Source organism: Hipposideros armiger, unplaced genomic scaffold, assembly GCF_001890085.2.
Source record: "Hipposideros armiger isolate ML-2016 unplaced genomic scaffold, ASM189008v1 scaffold_331, whole genome shotgun sequence".
In the NCBI taxonomy this organism is placed as follows: Eukaryota; Metazoa; Chordata; class Mammalia; order Chiroptera; family Hipposideridae; genus Hipposideros; species Hipposideros armiger.
In genome coordinates this window covers 891,465-906,691 of record NW_017731681.1, presented here as the reverse complement: position 1 = coordinate 906,691, position 15,227 = coordinate 891,465, and the positions used below count along the sequence as shown (strand labels likewise).

The 15,227-nt window shown below is 47.1% G+C and overlaps 1 protein-coding gene across 1 annotated transcript in view; it reads right to left on the bottom strand.

Moving 5' to 3' along the window:
* Window positions 1–370: 370 nt before the first annotated feature.
* ILRUN (inflammation and lipid regulator with UBA-like and NBR1-like domains) overlaps window positions 371–15,227 on the bottom strand; it is a 95,453-nt gene continuing 80,596 nt past the window's right edge. Inside the window, exon 5 of the mRNA XM_019660918.1 lies at window positions 371–2,073. Coding sequence (XP_019516463.1) covers window positions 2,038–2,073 — 36 coding nt within the window. The 3' untranslated portion in view covers window positions 371–2,037. The remainder of the gene's footprint in view (window positions 2,074–15,227) is intronic.

Sequence of the window (15,227 nt, the reverse complement as noted above, 5' to 3'; positions counted from 1 at the left end):
TGTCCCAGGAGGTTGGCACCAACAGTAGCGGCAGTCTGGGCCTCACAAGGACCTCAGACAAAAAGCCATCATGAACCCCTGGCTTGGGTGGTGGCTTGGGCACCGAACAGGGACTCCAGTCTGCTCTGCTCAGGAATGGGGCACTCCTTGTGTACACAGAAAGTGGGTGCTCCAGTGACCCCTTGTCCAGCCTCAGACCTAGATGCACTATTCTGCTCAGCAGGCCGGCTCCACTCTCCCCCAGGGCTTCTCCAGTGGACCAAAATTTATTCCCCCTTTTATTTGGGGGGAGGGGAGGAGGCAAAGGGTAATTTCATATAAGCTTTTCTCCCACAATCAAGCTTTAAAGAACAACAGTCTCAGAAGAGGATGAGGAGGAACAAACAACACACATTTTTGGAACTCAGACACCCAGACAGAGACAGACAGGCAGGCAGACCCTCACCCACACCCAGGCTATAGGACCCCTTGCAGCCACTCATCACCTGGTCTCCCTGCTTGTCTCACACCCCTGGGGTGGGTGGGGGTGTGGCGACAGGCAGGCAACCGCACCCTAGATCCATATCGCAGCTGTCAAATCAACCAAGACTCGAGGGAAGGAGGGGGTGAGAAGAGAAGAGGGACTTTGCATATTCTTGTATCTTTGGCAGACAGCTGTTCTAGCCTGGTTCAAGCTTCCCATGGAGACACCCACACCTCAACCTGCTAGGAGTCCACAGAATCCCACTGGGGCCACCTGCCCAAGTGAGAGGCCAGCCAACACGCCTCTGCTCTGGCTGGGCTGCCTGCCCCTCGCCCACCGCCCAAAAACCAGGCGTCCTGCTCAGGGCGGGGGTTCTCTCATTTCCACCAAAATGTGGTCTCCAAGATCAGTCAGTAACTGTGGCCCTTCCCCATGGCAAATTCCCCATTTGTGGCTGTATTTTCATAGCTTGACAGCTCAGCCTCCACTAACAGGCTGTGAAAACACCCCAAAAGACAACTGAGAGGAAACACAGGGAAGGGAGTTGTGTGACAACAGAGAAGCATGGGACCTTCACACATGCCGGCTGCACACTCGCTGGTGAGCTGCACCGACATCCATGTGTGTGCACGTGGCACACGCAGCTATGCAGCACGAGGCACTGTTCGCAGAGTGAACAGGGGCCACTGCGTATGAAGAAGCCAAAAAAGCAGTAAGCATGACGGCGTTTCTGACAAGAGAAACATGGACAAAAAGCAATTTGAATTGTTACAAGTGCGTGCGGAAGGACACCTCTCGGGCTCAGAAACGCCCACGTCACCCGAGACCTGTCCTCAAGGCTTCCTCTGCGGGCCACACAGGGAAGTTTGGTCTTCAGAGAGGTTCTGATGGTAACAAGCCACAGGGTTGACGAGTACAAATGTTAAAGGTGTAAATCAACAGAAGATTAAAGAGAAGAGAGGAGGAAAAGGGTGACAGATAAGTCACTGGCTGATGCCACTGAAAACAAACGGGGTCAAAGACTCGTGGAGTCACGTGGCATGGCCGAGGTCCTCCTGCAGCACTGACCCGCGGAGTCCCCAAACACGCCACACCAGCCTTAACCTGAATCGCTTCCAGGGCAAGCAGCTATTCTACAGAGTACGTTATCCCTTATCTAAAAAAATAAAAGTGGGGAAAGAGAAAAAATTAACATGTGCTCAAAACTACAACCTGTCTGCAGGCAAAATAATTTTTGTTTAAAAAGATGGCTTTTTTCCCCCCATTTTAAATTTGTTTTCCCTTCCCAAGTGACCTATGACTTGTTAGATGGTGCCTGATAGACAGAACCCAAGGTGGCTGCCTGGGTTTCTTCTTGGTAGCCTCAACACCATTCCAGCGATTCAGCATTCACACATGCATACTGAGTTTACTCAAAACTAGTCTGTTCTGCTTCTTCCTCTTCTTCCAGGATGGGGCGGGTCAGAGCCAGGGGTCCATGCGACGTGGTCTGCAATCCAGAGGAACCCCTTGCCCTCCCCCACCAAAGTCAGGCCTTCTGTCTTTTGTTAAGTTTTCTTCTTGCTGACACCCGTTTAAGATTGGCCGAAGGGGTAAGGCCCGTGGAGCCCCTGGAAGAGAGTGAACACAGTCAGTGAGGGGAGACACACAGCAGGTACAATGTAACAACAAAAACCAAGTAAAAGAATTATGGTTCCCATGGAGCCCCAAGGAAGCCCCAAGGTACAAACATGGCTCGAGGGCCATCCTCGCCATGCACAACCTCAGGAGGCCAAACAGCAGCACATTTCAAGTTGCTAAGTGTTCCCACTCAACCACCCCATCCAAAGAGAGGACAGGGTGGGGGAGGGGCTTCTCATCTTTCAACTTGTAGATCAGAGGGTGCCAACCTTCCTCTATCTAGGTCACAAGCCTTCTTTCCTTCCTGACAACAATGTCTCAAACTCTCTGCTAAAGATCCTTGTATACCACTTCCTGCACCCTAACATCTAAGATGTAGGTTACTGCTTATTAATGACACATATTATAACAACAAAAACAAAACAAGGCGACTGTCTACTGGGCACCTAGGTACCAGGCACGTGCTAGGAGCTTTGTGTTCAGTCTTTAATCCTCATCCCGACAGCAAGGGGGGTTTATTACACCCATTTGATGGATGCCCATTTGACTGCAGAGTCTAAGAGACTCCTTCAAAGTCACACGGGTTGTAGGAAGTGAGCCAAGGTTCAAACCCAGGCTCTATCTCTGTTCTCCCCACATTGCCTCTCCCTTGCCACATGATGATAAGGTATATTCCAAATTCCTAAAGGCATTTTCTATGAGCTTGGCTGGGAGGAAAAGGTGTCATAGTCACTATTTCCTTAACAATGAGACTCCAAGATGTGCCAACACCAAAAGCAGCTGCATGGTGGAGGGTGTCCTGTGCCTCCCTCCACTGCCACTCCTGGAGTATGCTCCTTGGAAAGACCCAGGCAAGGCCACGGTAACTGCTAACCAGCCTCACTAGGGTCCACACCCCAAATTGGCCGAGAAGCAGCAGGGCCCTTAGACCAAAGGGACCAAATGGGCGCAGAGAGCAGGCACCTCAGCCATAACCACGACAAATGACCCGAGAGGGGTTTCCTGATGTTTGACAAGAATGACTGAGATGACACTTCCCATTAGCTTGATGGGATGTGGGCAGCCAATATTTAATTGTCTTTAAAAAGAACACTCTTCTTTGAAAGGAAATAAAAGTGCTTGGCTGCATGCAGGATTGCCAGTGATTAGAACCCCTTTTCAGTATGACTTTGTTTGCTGCCATCTCCCTAGCACCTACTATGTTGCCTGGCCCTTAGTCGGTACCCAAAGTATTTGCTAAATTAATAACTGAAAAAGAACAGGTGTGTCTCAGATACTATCTAGAGTGTCAGACCCCTCTAAGTCCCAGGAATATCAGTCCTTCCAAAACCAAGTTTTTAAACGGCTGCTTAGGCCTGAGGACACAAGTGTTTGGGTCGTGCCATCCGTCCGGTCACAGCCTCCTGGGTCCCAGGAGAGGCCGGGCTCTCCTGGGGGTAGCGAGCTTGAGATGCACAGCTCTCGGCTTCCCCTGCACAGCTCTCGGCTTCCCCTGCAGTGGGATGCACGTTGTGGAGAACTAGGAGAAGATCTGGGTTCTGCCCCCAGCTTTGCACCAGCTCACCAAGTGACCTTGAGTGAGGTCCCTGCCCCTCACAGAATCTCATGGTTCCTCTTTAAATCTTTCCAGATTTAAGGTTCTAGGAGTCAACGCAAAATGCCCTAGCTCAGGAGGCTGAAAAACAGTATTTCAAGAAAGAATGCCCTTTGGTCATGCTTAGGCCAGAGGTCAAAACTGCCAAGAATAGGGAACATAAGATTAAAGTTTCTGTGTTTTCCTGTGAAAAGCACTGAAATTGTTATTGTCCACCTACCCCCCTTTTAAAGACACAAATGACCAGTTGGAGAGCTGCTGCTTAGTGGTATCATTGAATTAAAGAGCCTAAGAAGGTGAATGTGGGGGTGGGCAGGCCAACACTGACAGAGCACCCACTGCGTGCAGGGGCTGCTCCAGCACTAACGGCTTCTCTTTAGTTCTAAGACCCACTGAGACAAGCATAGTCTCCAAGCTCAGAACAGTGAAGTTACCTGATCAAGGGCACAGAGCTGATAAGCAGAGCAGTGGTGTTTAAAATGCCCAAATGCCGCATGTCTGCTAGCCCCTGAGCCCATTGTGCCTCCAGCAGGCAAGCTCAGGCAGTAACCATTTCAGCAGCCATGGCACTCACCCACTCAATCAAGTGCGGGTGGGGTAGCAAAGGGCTCTCAGACTCCACTCTGCGGGGCCTACTTAGAGGGTCACACACACCACAGGGTGGAAAGGAAAGAAGCTTAGCACGAGCTGCTCTCGGTACTTCCCAACAACATTCATTCATCCGGAACAATCCAAGGAAAGCAATAATGGCTTAGATTCCCGTAAGATTTAAAACCAATGCAATGCTCAAAGGTCTCTCTGTACAGGAAACAAATGCACAGAGAAAAGAAAACCCCCAAACAGCATTTGTTTTCTATGAAGTATTTCCCCCATTACCCTAAATTTCACTGCTTTCCAAACTAAAGCGCCACACACTTCACGTGGGACTCAATAAAGCAAGCACTGGCCTTGTGACTTGTCTGGGGTGCTTGGAGAAGGGAGTTCACGGCTTTGCTAAGGAGCTGTTGTACATCCCCACTTACAGATGAATAAAACAGTCCTATGCAACTGGCAGAGAGGAATAAAGACACGGGCGGGTATTTCCGGATTTCCACTTGAGTGCCCAGCCCTTAGACACTCAGTGTGGAATTTAACTAGTGTAGATTATGGAGTTACCATTCATCCTCTCCTTACTGACAGGTTCCGCACCTTTTGGAAAGAAAAATGTTGCCTAATTCCCTTTTATCCAGAAAATGGCCTATTGGAATTGATGATGCTTAATTGGTGCAGAGAGGTGGCTTGAGAATGAGCTCTGCTTACCTTCCGCCCAAATTAACTACCGTCACTTCAAGAAAGGGAGAGAAGGCCAATTCTATCTGGAAACCACTTTATCACCTAGACTCCCCACATGCAGGACCACAGGTGTCACAACTGGATCATATAACACAAGCAACGCAACACCAGGTATTAAGGAAAAGCTGTGGAGATTCCAAGAACAGCTTGTCTACGGCAGGAGGCCAAGTGAGAAGTGCCTTTCTTAACAGTGGGATGGAGGCAGGTTCAAAAAGGAGGCTCATCCACATTTCCGGTTCCACTGGAGTTCCAACACCCGGTGAAACAGGTTCTGGCGGCTAACGTCCTCCATCCCAGTCTAAAAGTAGGGTTTGGCAATACAGATAATGTTCACTCTCCCCTGGGGCCTAGCAATTCTTCCAAGTTTTTATCTGTAGGAAAAACAAATGCAACTACTTTAACTAACCTGGCATCACTGACATCTCTCCACTAACTGCTGTACTACTACTACTACTAAGGAAAACAGACCAAGGATAGATGCATCAGATGCTACCACAGAGCCCCGAATTACACTCTGACTCAAGCAAAAACTGAGGCTATCAGCGTGATTATAAAACTCAGGTCACCCTCCTCTGTGAGGAATCACTTGTCACCACATCCCAGTGGCAAGGTTGGATTATCTGTGCAAATAGAGGGGATGGATAATCAAACCCAGAAAAGAATTCCTTCATCTGACTCCAGGTCTGAAGGCCAGTTCCCCAGGGCCTACCCAAATGACACAGAAATGGGTTTTCAAAGGCTACATGTATTTCCTGGAGCAGCGTTACATCTGCTAGGGACAAGAAAACGTTCCATGTGATAGAGAGACAACCTGTAGGTCCACAGGGGTTGAGGTGTTGCCTGTTTGCCTCAGCCTTCCTGAAGCTTTCCACTGCACAGCTGTTGCAGCTGTGAGCCCTGGACCTAAGCCCCATTTGGCTACAGGGCAGGCGAGCCCTCTTGAAGCACAGACGCTCCATCCTCGCCCGCGAAGACGAAGGGCCTCCCTGCCTTTTGGTGAAAGACACCGTGGCCTCAAACAGGGTGAAAGATGACAGTAACTGGGTCAGGTCCTGAACTGCACTTCCACGATGGAATAACTACTGCAAGCCATAATTTGGCTAATTTTCTAAAATATTTTTAAAAGAGAACATTTATAGACATGAAAGAAAAGCTCAGTCTCATTCATCACAATCTCATGAAAGGACAATTTAAAATCTAATACTCATGATCTAGTTCTCAAAGCAAACCTAAAACAACAACAACTCTGATTTGTTTTTCACAATAGTTTATAGCTGCCCCTGTGGAACAGCAGTCATGCCCAGCCAGTGATGTGGTTATCACTGATCTTGTGTGAGTGAGTGTACACCTACAGTATCTTAAAATTCTCCCGAAAATTAAACAGAATCAAAATAACTTTCCCAAAAAGGAATACTAAACCACTGTCAGAGATTCACTGTATGCTAAAATACTAAAAACAGGAAGCTAGTTCTGTTTCAGCCGGAATATTTTTAAAAGTTTCTTCATCAATTTTCAATGGTAGGAAGTATAGTGCTATCCAAGAGCAAGCTGCCCTTGTGTGGGTGGAAACTGTTTCTGCCGATTATTTGTGCTTTGCACACAGCAGGACTCAAACATCAGTAAAATGAATGAATGGGCTGTGAAATACTTTGTACTAGTGAGCCATCTCTGTTTTTAACCTTGCGGGGTGGGGGGCGGGAGGTGGGAATAAGGTTGAAATTCCTAATGAAACAAGGATGTCTTATGGGGCTTTCTGGGTTGCTCTTTTTCTCTGTGAAAGCTTATTGTTTAGAGAAAAGACCACAACACGAAACTTGCACATGTGCCTGCCTTTATTTTGCTTTTATTTGTAATTTGATTTAAATAACTAATGAGGTTCCCACAGGTTAACAGAAAGACAGGAGCGTTTGCTGCATGGCTGTGAGGTAACACACTCTGGTGTGTGCATACTGATGACAGCGACAGATAACGGCCCCCCATCCCCATTTCCTGGGCCAGTCAGTGCTCCGCAAGCCTAGTGCTGCTCCCTTTGTATTACTTCTGTGTACTGAATACAAACACAGAAGAATACAGGGTTTAGTGCTAAGTTCTGTCCTGATCCTGTACTGCAAACACCATGAGAGAAGGCCCTGCGTGATCACAGTGGGGCTCGGCTGACAAAGCCCTGATCAAGCTCGGGAGTCTCTCATTAATTAGAAATACAGTGAAGTCTGTCCTGTAGGACTGGGCAGGGCAATGAGGACTCCCTCAGAAATGCGCAAGCCAGGGCCCTTCCCTGACCCTGCGAGTGGTGCACACTCCACCTCAGCAGGTTTGCTGTAATACTGGTGTTCAGGCCCTTTCATGTGATGTAACCGTGAACAAGGACACGTTATTTAAAGCTCTCCAACGATGACGAGGAGGAGGGGAGGGGGGGGTGTGGAGGAGGAGGTGGAGGAGGAGGTGGAGGAGGAGGACCACGGCTGAGTCTGACTTCCCCTTTCCGTAAAGACTTCAGAAAAAGCTATTTGCTGTCTGTAATTCCAACCCCAAAGATCTCATTTAACAGGGAGTGTGCTAATAGAATCCAGGGGGGATGCTGGCATACAGAGCTTTCTCGTGACCATGTCCTACAGTAGAGGAGATTCCTAACAAGGAAGACAGAACCGGTGAGGATCTCACTGGGGAGGACACCCCAAAAGAGAGGAGCTTATCCAAGTTCCCAGCCACGTGGCCACTGGTGCTGCCCTGTGGGAATCCTGCCATCACCAGAGGCCCGTGGTAGGCTGCTGGTCCCATTTCCTCTCAGAATTTCCATTTGGGCTCCTGTAGCCTTCTGTCAACTACCCGTTCCTTACACACCATCGCCTTCCCGCATCTCTCTTACAGTTAATTCACAGCATCACCTCCTACCCCCCAAACGGCTGGCTGAGGGAAGAGACTAAATTGTCTCTCCTTGGTGGTCCCCTTCAGCCACATCTGATGTCATCCATTGTTGGCGCTCTGTTTCCTTTCTCATTAAAAGTGAACTCTCCTCTGCTTGGCTTTCAAAGGTCTTCCTCAAACTCGCCCCACCCTCTTTGGGCACATCTCAGTCACCACAGTCCAGCTGGCCCTTGTCCTGTGAACACACCAGGCCTGTGGTTGCCTCTGGGCCTTCCTGCATGCGGTTCCTCTTCCCCCCAATTCAGTTTGAATCAATTATCTCCCATCATTTTTATGGCTACTCCAAGCCTCACTGCTTTCTCCTACTCCAAACTCCTATGAACACTTGAAAGTCAAGTGGAAGTCGATATACTCCATCTTCACTGGCTCTCCTTTTTTTTCCTATCAGCTAGTCACATCTGTGTTGCCAGACAGTAAATTCTTTGAAGATAAGGATTAGCACAGGCTGAGTACCTAGGAGGCCTCACTAATTGACTGAATAATATCAAAGTTATCTCTGTGGACAGCAGTTTTAACTGACCCTTAGGCAGTGAGATCACAGCAAAAAGCCCTACACCCTATTCCTCTGCAGATGAACGTGCACAGCTCTGGAAAGGGTCTCACTTTCAGCTGATCTCTAAGGAAGTCCACCTTTCCCCTGAGGTCCCACAGCTCAAAACCTTCCATTCTGCCAAAATAGTTACAGCAGACTCATCAGAAACCCGAGCACCTACACCAGGAGATGAATTTTCACACTTCTGAATTACACTTATCTGTGTGAACCTGTAGTTAGTCCTATTTTGAGAAATTTCATCAGAAATTTAACTGCTAAAGTCAGAGTATAGGGAAGAGAATGCATCTTTACAACCAAAGTGAAATATTCCGGCAATCTGGGGAACGCTAGCTCTTTTTCAGCTGTAAGACTGCCCAGCATCAGATCAGTGTAAAACAATGCTCAGAGCCCCAAAACAAATAAAATGGAGCTGAACAGCTTTGAAGCTGTTGAGGTACAAAAGGGAGAGTTCCTGGAGATACTTTTTATTCTCAGTCAGACAGTAACGTTACAAACAACAATAGACATTTTCTAAGGCTCACATTGTTTGCTTAATTTATTTTTTAAATGCACACATGCCCCGTGCCAATGCAAACACCAGCAGGGCTGGGAGGGCTTTACTGGCTCCTCCGGGTTTTCAAAAGAGATTCATCTTTATATCATTAAACCAGAGTCTCCTGGCAAACCCCTCCTGTTACAGAATGTGCTAATCTGCCAGCAAACTTGGGGGATGGGGGGTAAAGGGTGGGAGGGACAGCACACAGGCTCCTGAGTCGCCCTGCCTTGCTTCCTCCTTGGTCACAAAGTCTTTTGTAGGGCGATGAACAAGGAGATCTCTAAGTGTATATAAACTACCTTCAGAGAACAGTCAACAAACTTTGCTTCTGCCAGCAAACCTCATCACAGTATGGTCTAGAAGGACATTACATTCCAACTGGGCCCCTGGGTTCCAGCCCATGGCTCACCCCCAGTGTGCTGGGTCAATGTGTGCAAGTCACTTGCAGCTTCCTGATTATTTTGTGAAATGAAGAGTATAACTACAAAACTCACACGAGTGTTGTGAATTAAGGATAAATGCAGTAAAGGTGCTCTGGACAACATGAAGTATTTGTTTACATGTTAGACACAGTATTAACCTCAGTCCTTGGATTTCTTCTCTATCTATACCAGTGGTTTGCAGGTAGGTTGATTCCCCCACCCCCACCCCCCAGCTCCCTGACATTTGGCAATGTTGACATTTTTAAGTGTCTCAGGGTTGGGGAGGTACTACTAGCATCTAGTGGGTAAAAGCCAGGTATGCTGCTAAACGTTTTACAATGCATAAGCCCCCTATCCTCCCAAAGACTTATCTAGCCTAAAATGTCAGTAGTGAGTCTGTGGCTGAGAAACTCTGTTCTATACTCATCACTTAGCAGATTGCAGCCAGTCTCACAGCATTAGATACCATCCAGGTAACATGACTCCCAAATTTAGATCTCCACCCAGACCTCTCTCCTAAGCTATATACCCAACTTAGATTTATAAGAACCTACTTGACACCTCCCTTCAGATGTATATGGAAATCTCTGATGTGCCCCAAACGGAGCTCCTCATCACTCCCCATCTCTACCACGGCCTTTTCCCGTCTCCACTGACGGCACTTCCATCCTGTTAGTTGTTCAGGCCCAAATCCTTGGTGTCATCCTTTCCTCTACTCTCGCTTATGACCCCCTTCCAACCTACTTGCAGATCCTGTAGCTCTAGCCACAAAGTAGATCCAGCCTCAGACCACTTCTCCCACCTCCCTGCCACCACTTCGGTCCAAAGCACTCTCTCTCCCCCTGGACCACTGCACTAACTTCCCTGTTGGTCCCCTGCGTCTGTCCTTGCCCTGTATCCTGTACAGGAGAGCAGAGGGATCCTTCTACCACCCTAAGGCAGACCACACCACCCTCCGCTAAATCCTTTAATCGTTCCTCTGTCGCTCAGAGCAAAAGCCCAAAGCCTTACAAGGACCCACAAAGCCCTCCATGATCTGGTTTCTATCCTCTGACTCCATCTCCCTCTACCATCCTCCTCTCCTCACTCACTCTGTTCCTTGAACAAGCCAGGTAAACTTCCACCTCAGGGCTTGTACTGGCTGTCCCTTTGCCTAAAATGTTCTTTCTCCGGAAACAAAACCCAACTTTAAAGGAAGTAAGACAGCCCCTAAGTATGTTCTAGTTCCAAAATGCTAAGTATGTTCAAGGGAGATTTTAAATTTGTTCCAGAAAAATAAAACTCCAGAGACTATCTTTTGGCAACAATCAAGGAATACAGACAGGTTTTGTAACTTCCAGAGGTACAGGTACTGCTGTCATAAGAGTGAGTTAATGGAAATTTCAATGTCAACAAAATTCTAAGCCCACGTGACTTTGGAGGTTCTAGGGAATCTGTTCCCTTCCTGGAGGCGAAGATAAGGGCTGATTTCTGTGGCGTCCCAGCAGCTTATGGGGAGGAGGTTTAGTAGTAGAGAAGTCGCATAATATTTGGTCAGTAATTGGCTCGCTCATTTGAAAAGTTGCCGATGCTGTAGAAGGCATGCTCTCCCTAGCCCACAGCTGTTAGCTCAGCTGATCATGTGTACCTGAACACTACTTGTAATTGGGAAGCAATGGAGTGCACTGGTAAGAAAGCAGCCTCAGGAGTAAAAAACAACGGCCTTTGTTCATATCCTGGTTTTACCACTTTCTAGCTACATGACCTTGTGTAAGTCATGGAATCTGGGTACCTCAAGTCTCAACAACTGTAAAGTAGGGACAGTAACAATACCTGTATCGTGGTGCTGTCGTGTGGACTAAATGAAGTAATTAATGCGTGCCTGACACTGAGCCTGCTGCCTCTGCAGAACAAATGCTGGGGGTTGGGATGCAGGGAGGTGACTGGTATTTTTTTGTGAAAAGCTTTACAGAAGTATTTGGCTCCTTAAACCATGTACATTGATAATTTTAACAATAAAAATTAAATTAAAAAAGTCCTCAGCAGAGTGTCTGGCACATGCTAAACGCTCAATAGATGGTAGTGTTACAGCTCTGATTATTGTACTTCCACCAGCCTCTGTCTGGAAGTAGCATGCTTTTGCTACCTGTCCCTTGTTAGAGGAGACACAAGTTGGCTAAAATATCAAGTGACGAAAGTTTTCCTTCCAGCTTCTCTTTCAGCCATCTTTAAGCCTTTCACGGAAAGGGTCTGTATCTGAGAATAGACTCAAGTTTCACAGCAGTGGGAAGGTTACACTGCCCTCTATCGCCTCACATAACCATTAGCCCAGCTAAGAACAACCACCACCCCACCTGCCTTCTGGTCCAATTCAGAGCCTTTGAACTGGGCAAATAATGGGACCAATTGCACTAAGTCACCCTACACCCATCCCTCCTTATTATGTTAAACTGATCAGCTACTTCAAAGAAATAATAAAATCCACAGCCAGTACATCCTCAAGCCCATACAGCAAGAGACTTGCTTTTTCCAAACCTCCCCGGACACCTCTAGTAACCTCTCCTGCGATTTTTAAACCCTCGCCTAATTAGAGGGAAAAGAACTCTTCTATGCCTTAATCAACACAGATAGCACCAGGTTAGGAGACAGCTGATTTCTGATGTAATAAAACGCAATGACTTCTCTAGCTCCAGATCCAAAACATACTAAAGGGTGGCTGTCAGAGAGAGAGGGAGGGAGGAAGGGGAGGAGAGGGGCAGAGGGAGGAAGGAAGGGAGGGAGGGAGAGAGAGAAGCAGGTGGAGACGTGGACAGGCAAGGCAGATGGCACCCAGCAGTGGTGGACGCTGAAGTTCAATGAACCTCCCCACAAAGATAATAACAAGTTTCTTCTTCTGAACCGCACTTGGCGGAAGTAATAACAGTGGCTCAGACTGTAATCCAGTTTAAAGGAGGAGTATATGACACATACTAGCTCCAAACGTTTTTTTTTTTTTAAGTAAGAAACTCAAAATAAGAGCCATAGTCCAAGTAACAAAATAAATGGGTTTGGGATTCTTTTCAGCTCTCCCAGTGTAAATGATTCCTCTTTTTGAGAAAGGCAGTGAAGCACTTGGCTGTTGTGAAGACACAGCCCCTTGGTTTTGCCAGCCACACTCGTATTTCCAGTTGTCCTGAATCAGATCACTTGGTTGGTGTCTTATTCCTCTGTAGGGTCTTCTTAAGAAACATTGAGAGATTTTAAAAAAATTACTGGTAAGTAAGAGTATCTAGTTTTAACAGGACTTAATTTCTTCCACACCTCTAGAAATTGTTTTTCACTACTTTTCCACTATCCAAACAGAAGCTATCCTGACCTCCAGAGATGAGTCAGAGCTTGAATTCACGGCAAGACTGGCCTTGAGTCAACAGAGTGAGCACCTAGCCTACTGTGACTGTTTGTCCTCTGAGATTCTTGAACTAATCACATAAAAAGGGTTCATTAAAACAGCGCCTAACCTTCACCAATACTTGATCTAACTGTTCACCTGGGACAGGTCAGCCACAATGGAGCTGACAATGAGGCCAGCCAATTTCTAACAAAAGCAAGGAGTCAGATTTATGAATCTTTAGAGCAGGTCAGCATATACTTACTTTTCTGACTCCCTCTGACAGCTCTCCCACAAGGAGGGGCAGGGCCCTCGAGGCTGTGGGATGGATCTAGGGCAGGCGTTCTCACCCAGAGCTTGACCCCAAGCACAAAGCACTGAGTCCAGAAAGCTAATGGTTATTCAAGGGCAGCTGGGGAAGGGCTCCAGGGGTGTCCAGTTCCTGGCACTGACAGATGTGCCACTATGTTGACAAATCCACCCTGCCCTCATAGAGCAGGTGCGTGAAGCAATCTTTTCATTTCATCCTACCAACCTTAGCAAGTTAAACTGTAACTATGGAGGCAGCAGGAAATGATATCTGCCTACTAAAACTGTGGCCATGGGCTTCCAAGAGCATCATGTTCTTTCCCAGCCTTAATAGCAGGCAGGGAATTTCTTTAGAGTAAATCAAATCTATTGCCAGCTCAGTGATCCCTGACACCAGGGCATTAGGTAGGCCTCCTACCCATCCAATAAAGATGGCACCTGGGGAGAACACCTGTTCCAACTCTAGAGCCCTGGGGGTCTCTTTCAGCCTTTCTACTCATTCATAAATAAAAGGGTGCTATTTATTATAAACACTACATGGTTTATGCCTCCCCGAGTTATAAAAATAACTTTTATTTTTATCAACCAGGAAAAGAAGTTACTACTTTAAAGACTCAACGAACAGGGGAACTCTTCAAAAAGAAGATGCCAAAATCCCCAGTTTACATTAGAGCCACTTATCTTACTTAGTTCACCTCTGCTTCTTTCATGCCTTGACAATGCTGGTCATCAACTCAGTTAATGCTTTCGCTCCACATAGCCTCCGGCCCAACAGGAAGATCCTGGGAAAGCCCAGGTTCACCTACTAAGTAATACATTTTAGGAATGTGGCACCTGGATCTGAATCCCAGCTGTCTCTCACCAGCTGTGATAACGGGCAAGTTACTTAGCCCTCAGAGCTTTTGTTTTCTTATCAAAAAATGAAATGAGGGCCAGCTGACTGACTCAGTTGGTTGAGAGCTCGCTTGGGAGCACCAGCTCTGAGCAGCAGGACCGCGGTTTGGATCCCACATTAAGGGCCAGTGACGCTGCGCCCTCTACAGCTAAGATGATGAACAACAGCATGACCTGGAGCTGGGCTGCAGTGGTCTGTGTGAGTGGCTGGCAGCCAGCGTGAGCGGATGGCAGCCGGCGAGAACTGCTGTAAGCGAGAACTGCTGTGAGCCGCAGTGAATGGCCAACCAATGACCAGCGACCGATTGCCTCACCCGGGAAGAGCACAATGATCATACCAACATGGGCCAGTGAGGTGACGTCCTCCGCAACTAGACTGAAGAACAAAACAGTAATTTGTCTACCTGTCTGTTCCCCTTCCTCGATTCCCCAGCGCTGTTCCCATCCCCAAATTCCTCAATAAAAAAATCTTTTAAAAAGTTTATAAAAAAAAAAAGAGACGATACATGTAAAGTACATGGCAGCACACCTAGCACATAGAAGAGTTAAAAAATAACTCTTGTATATACCTGATCTCATCACTTTGTCAAATACACCCTTCGAACTGCAAGCACGCCCGCCTTTAAAAATAAATAAATCTGTATTCTCAAGCCAAACAAAATGTTTAGAATTATGAAGTATAGTCCCAATTCTTTTCAAAGCCATTATTTCATCTACTGGTCCTCAAAGGAACACAGTGCAACCAGCTGAAGCTATCTCCTGTTGTCTTGTCACCCACACCCCAACCACATATCCCTTCCTCATTCTGCCCTCAGCACTTAAAACTGTTCTCCATACCATCCATTGTCCTTCCTATCTTTCCAAATCTGTCCATTCTTTGAAAGGCTCTTTCCATCAACTCTGTCTCTGCCTTCTCTAACTCTAACCCCCCAGCCATATACACACATTATACATCTTGACCTGTTCTCTATTGATCAAATTCATTCTTCATCTTGACTGAATTGTATATGCATGTTTCACTTCCCCTACCATACTGTAAAGCTGCTAGCAGGCAGGGTAACTTCTTTTATTTATTTTTAAAGATTTTTATTGGGGAATTGCGGGGATGGGAACAGTGCTGGGGAATTGGGGGAAGGGGGACAGACAAGTTGCTGTCCTTTTTGTTCTTCAGTCTAGTTGAGGAGGACATTGCTTCACTGGCCCAAGTTGGCACCATCATTGCGCTCTTCCCGGG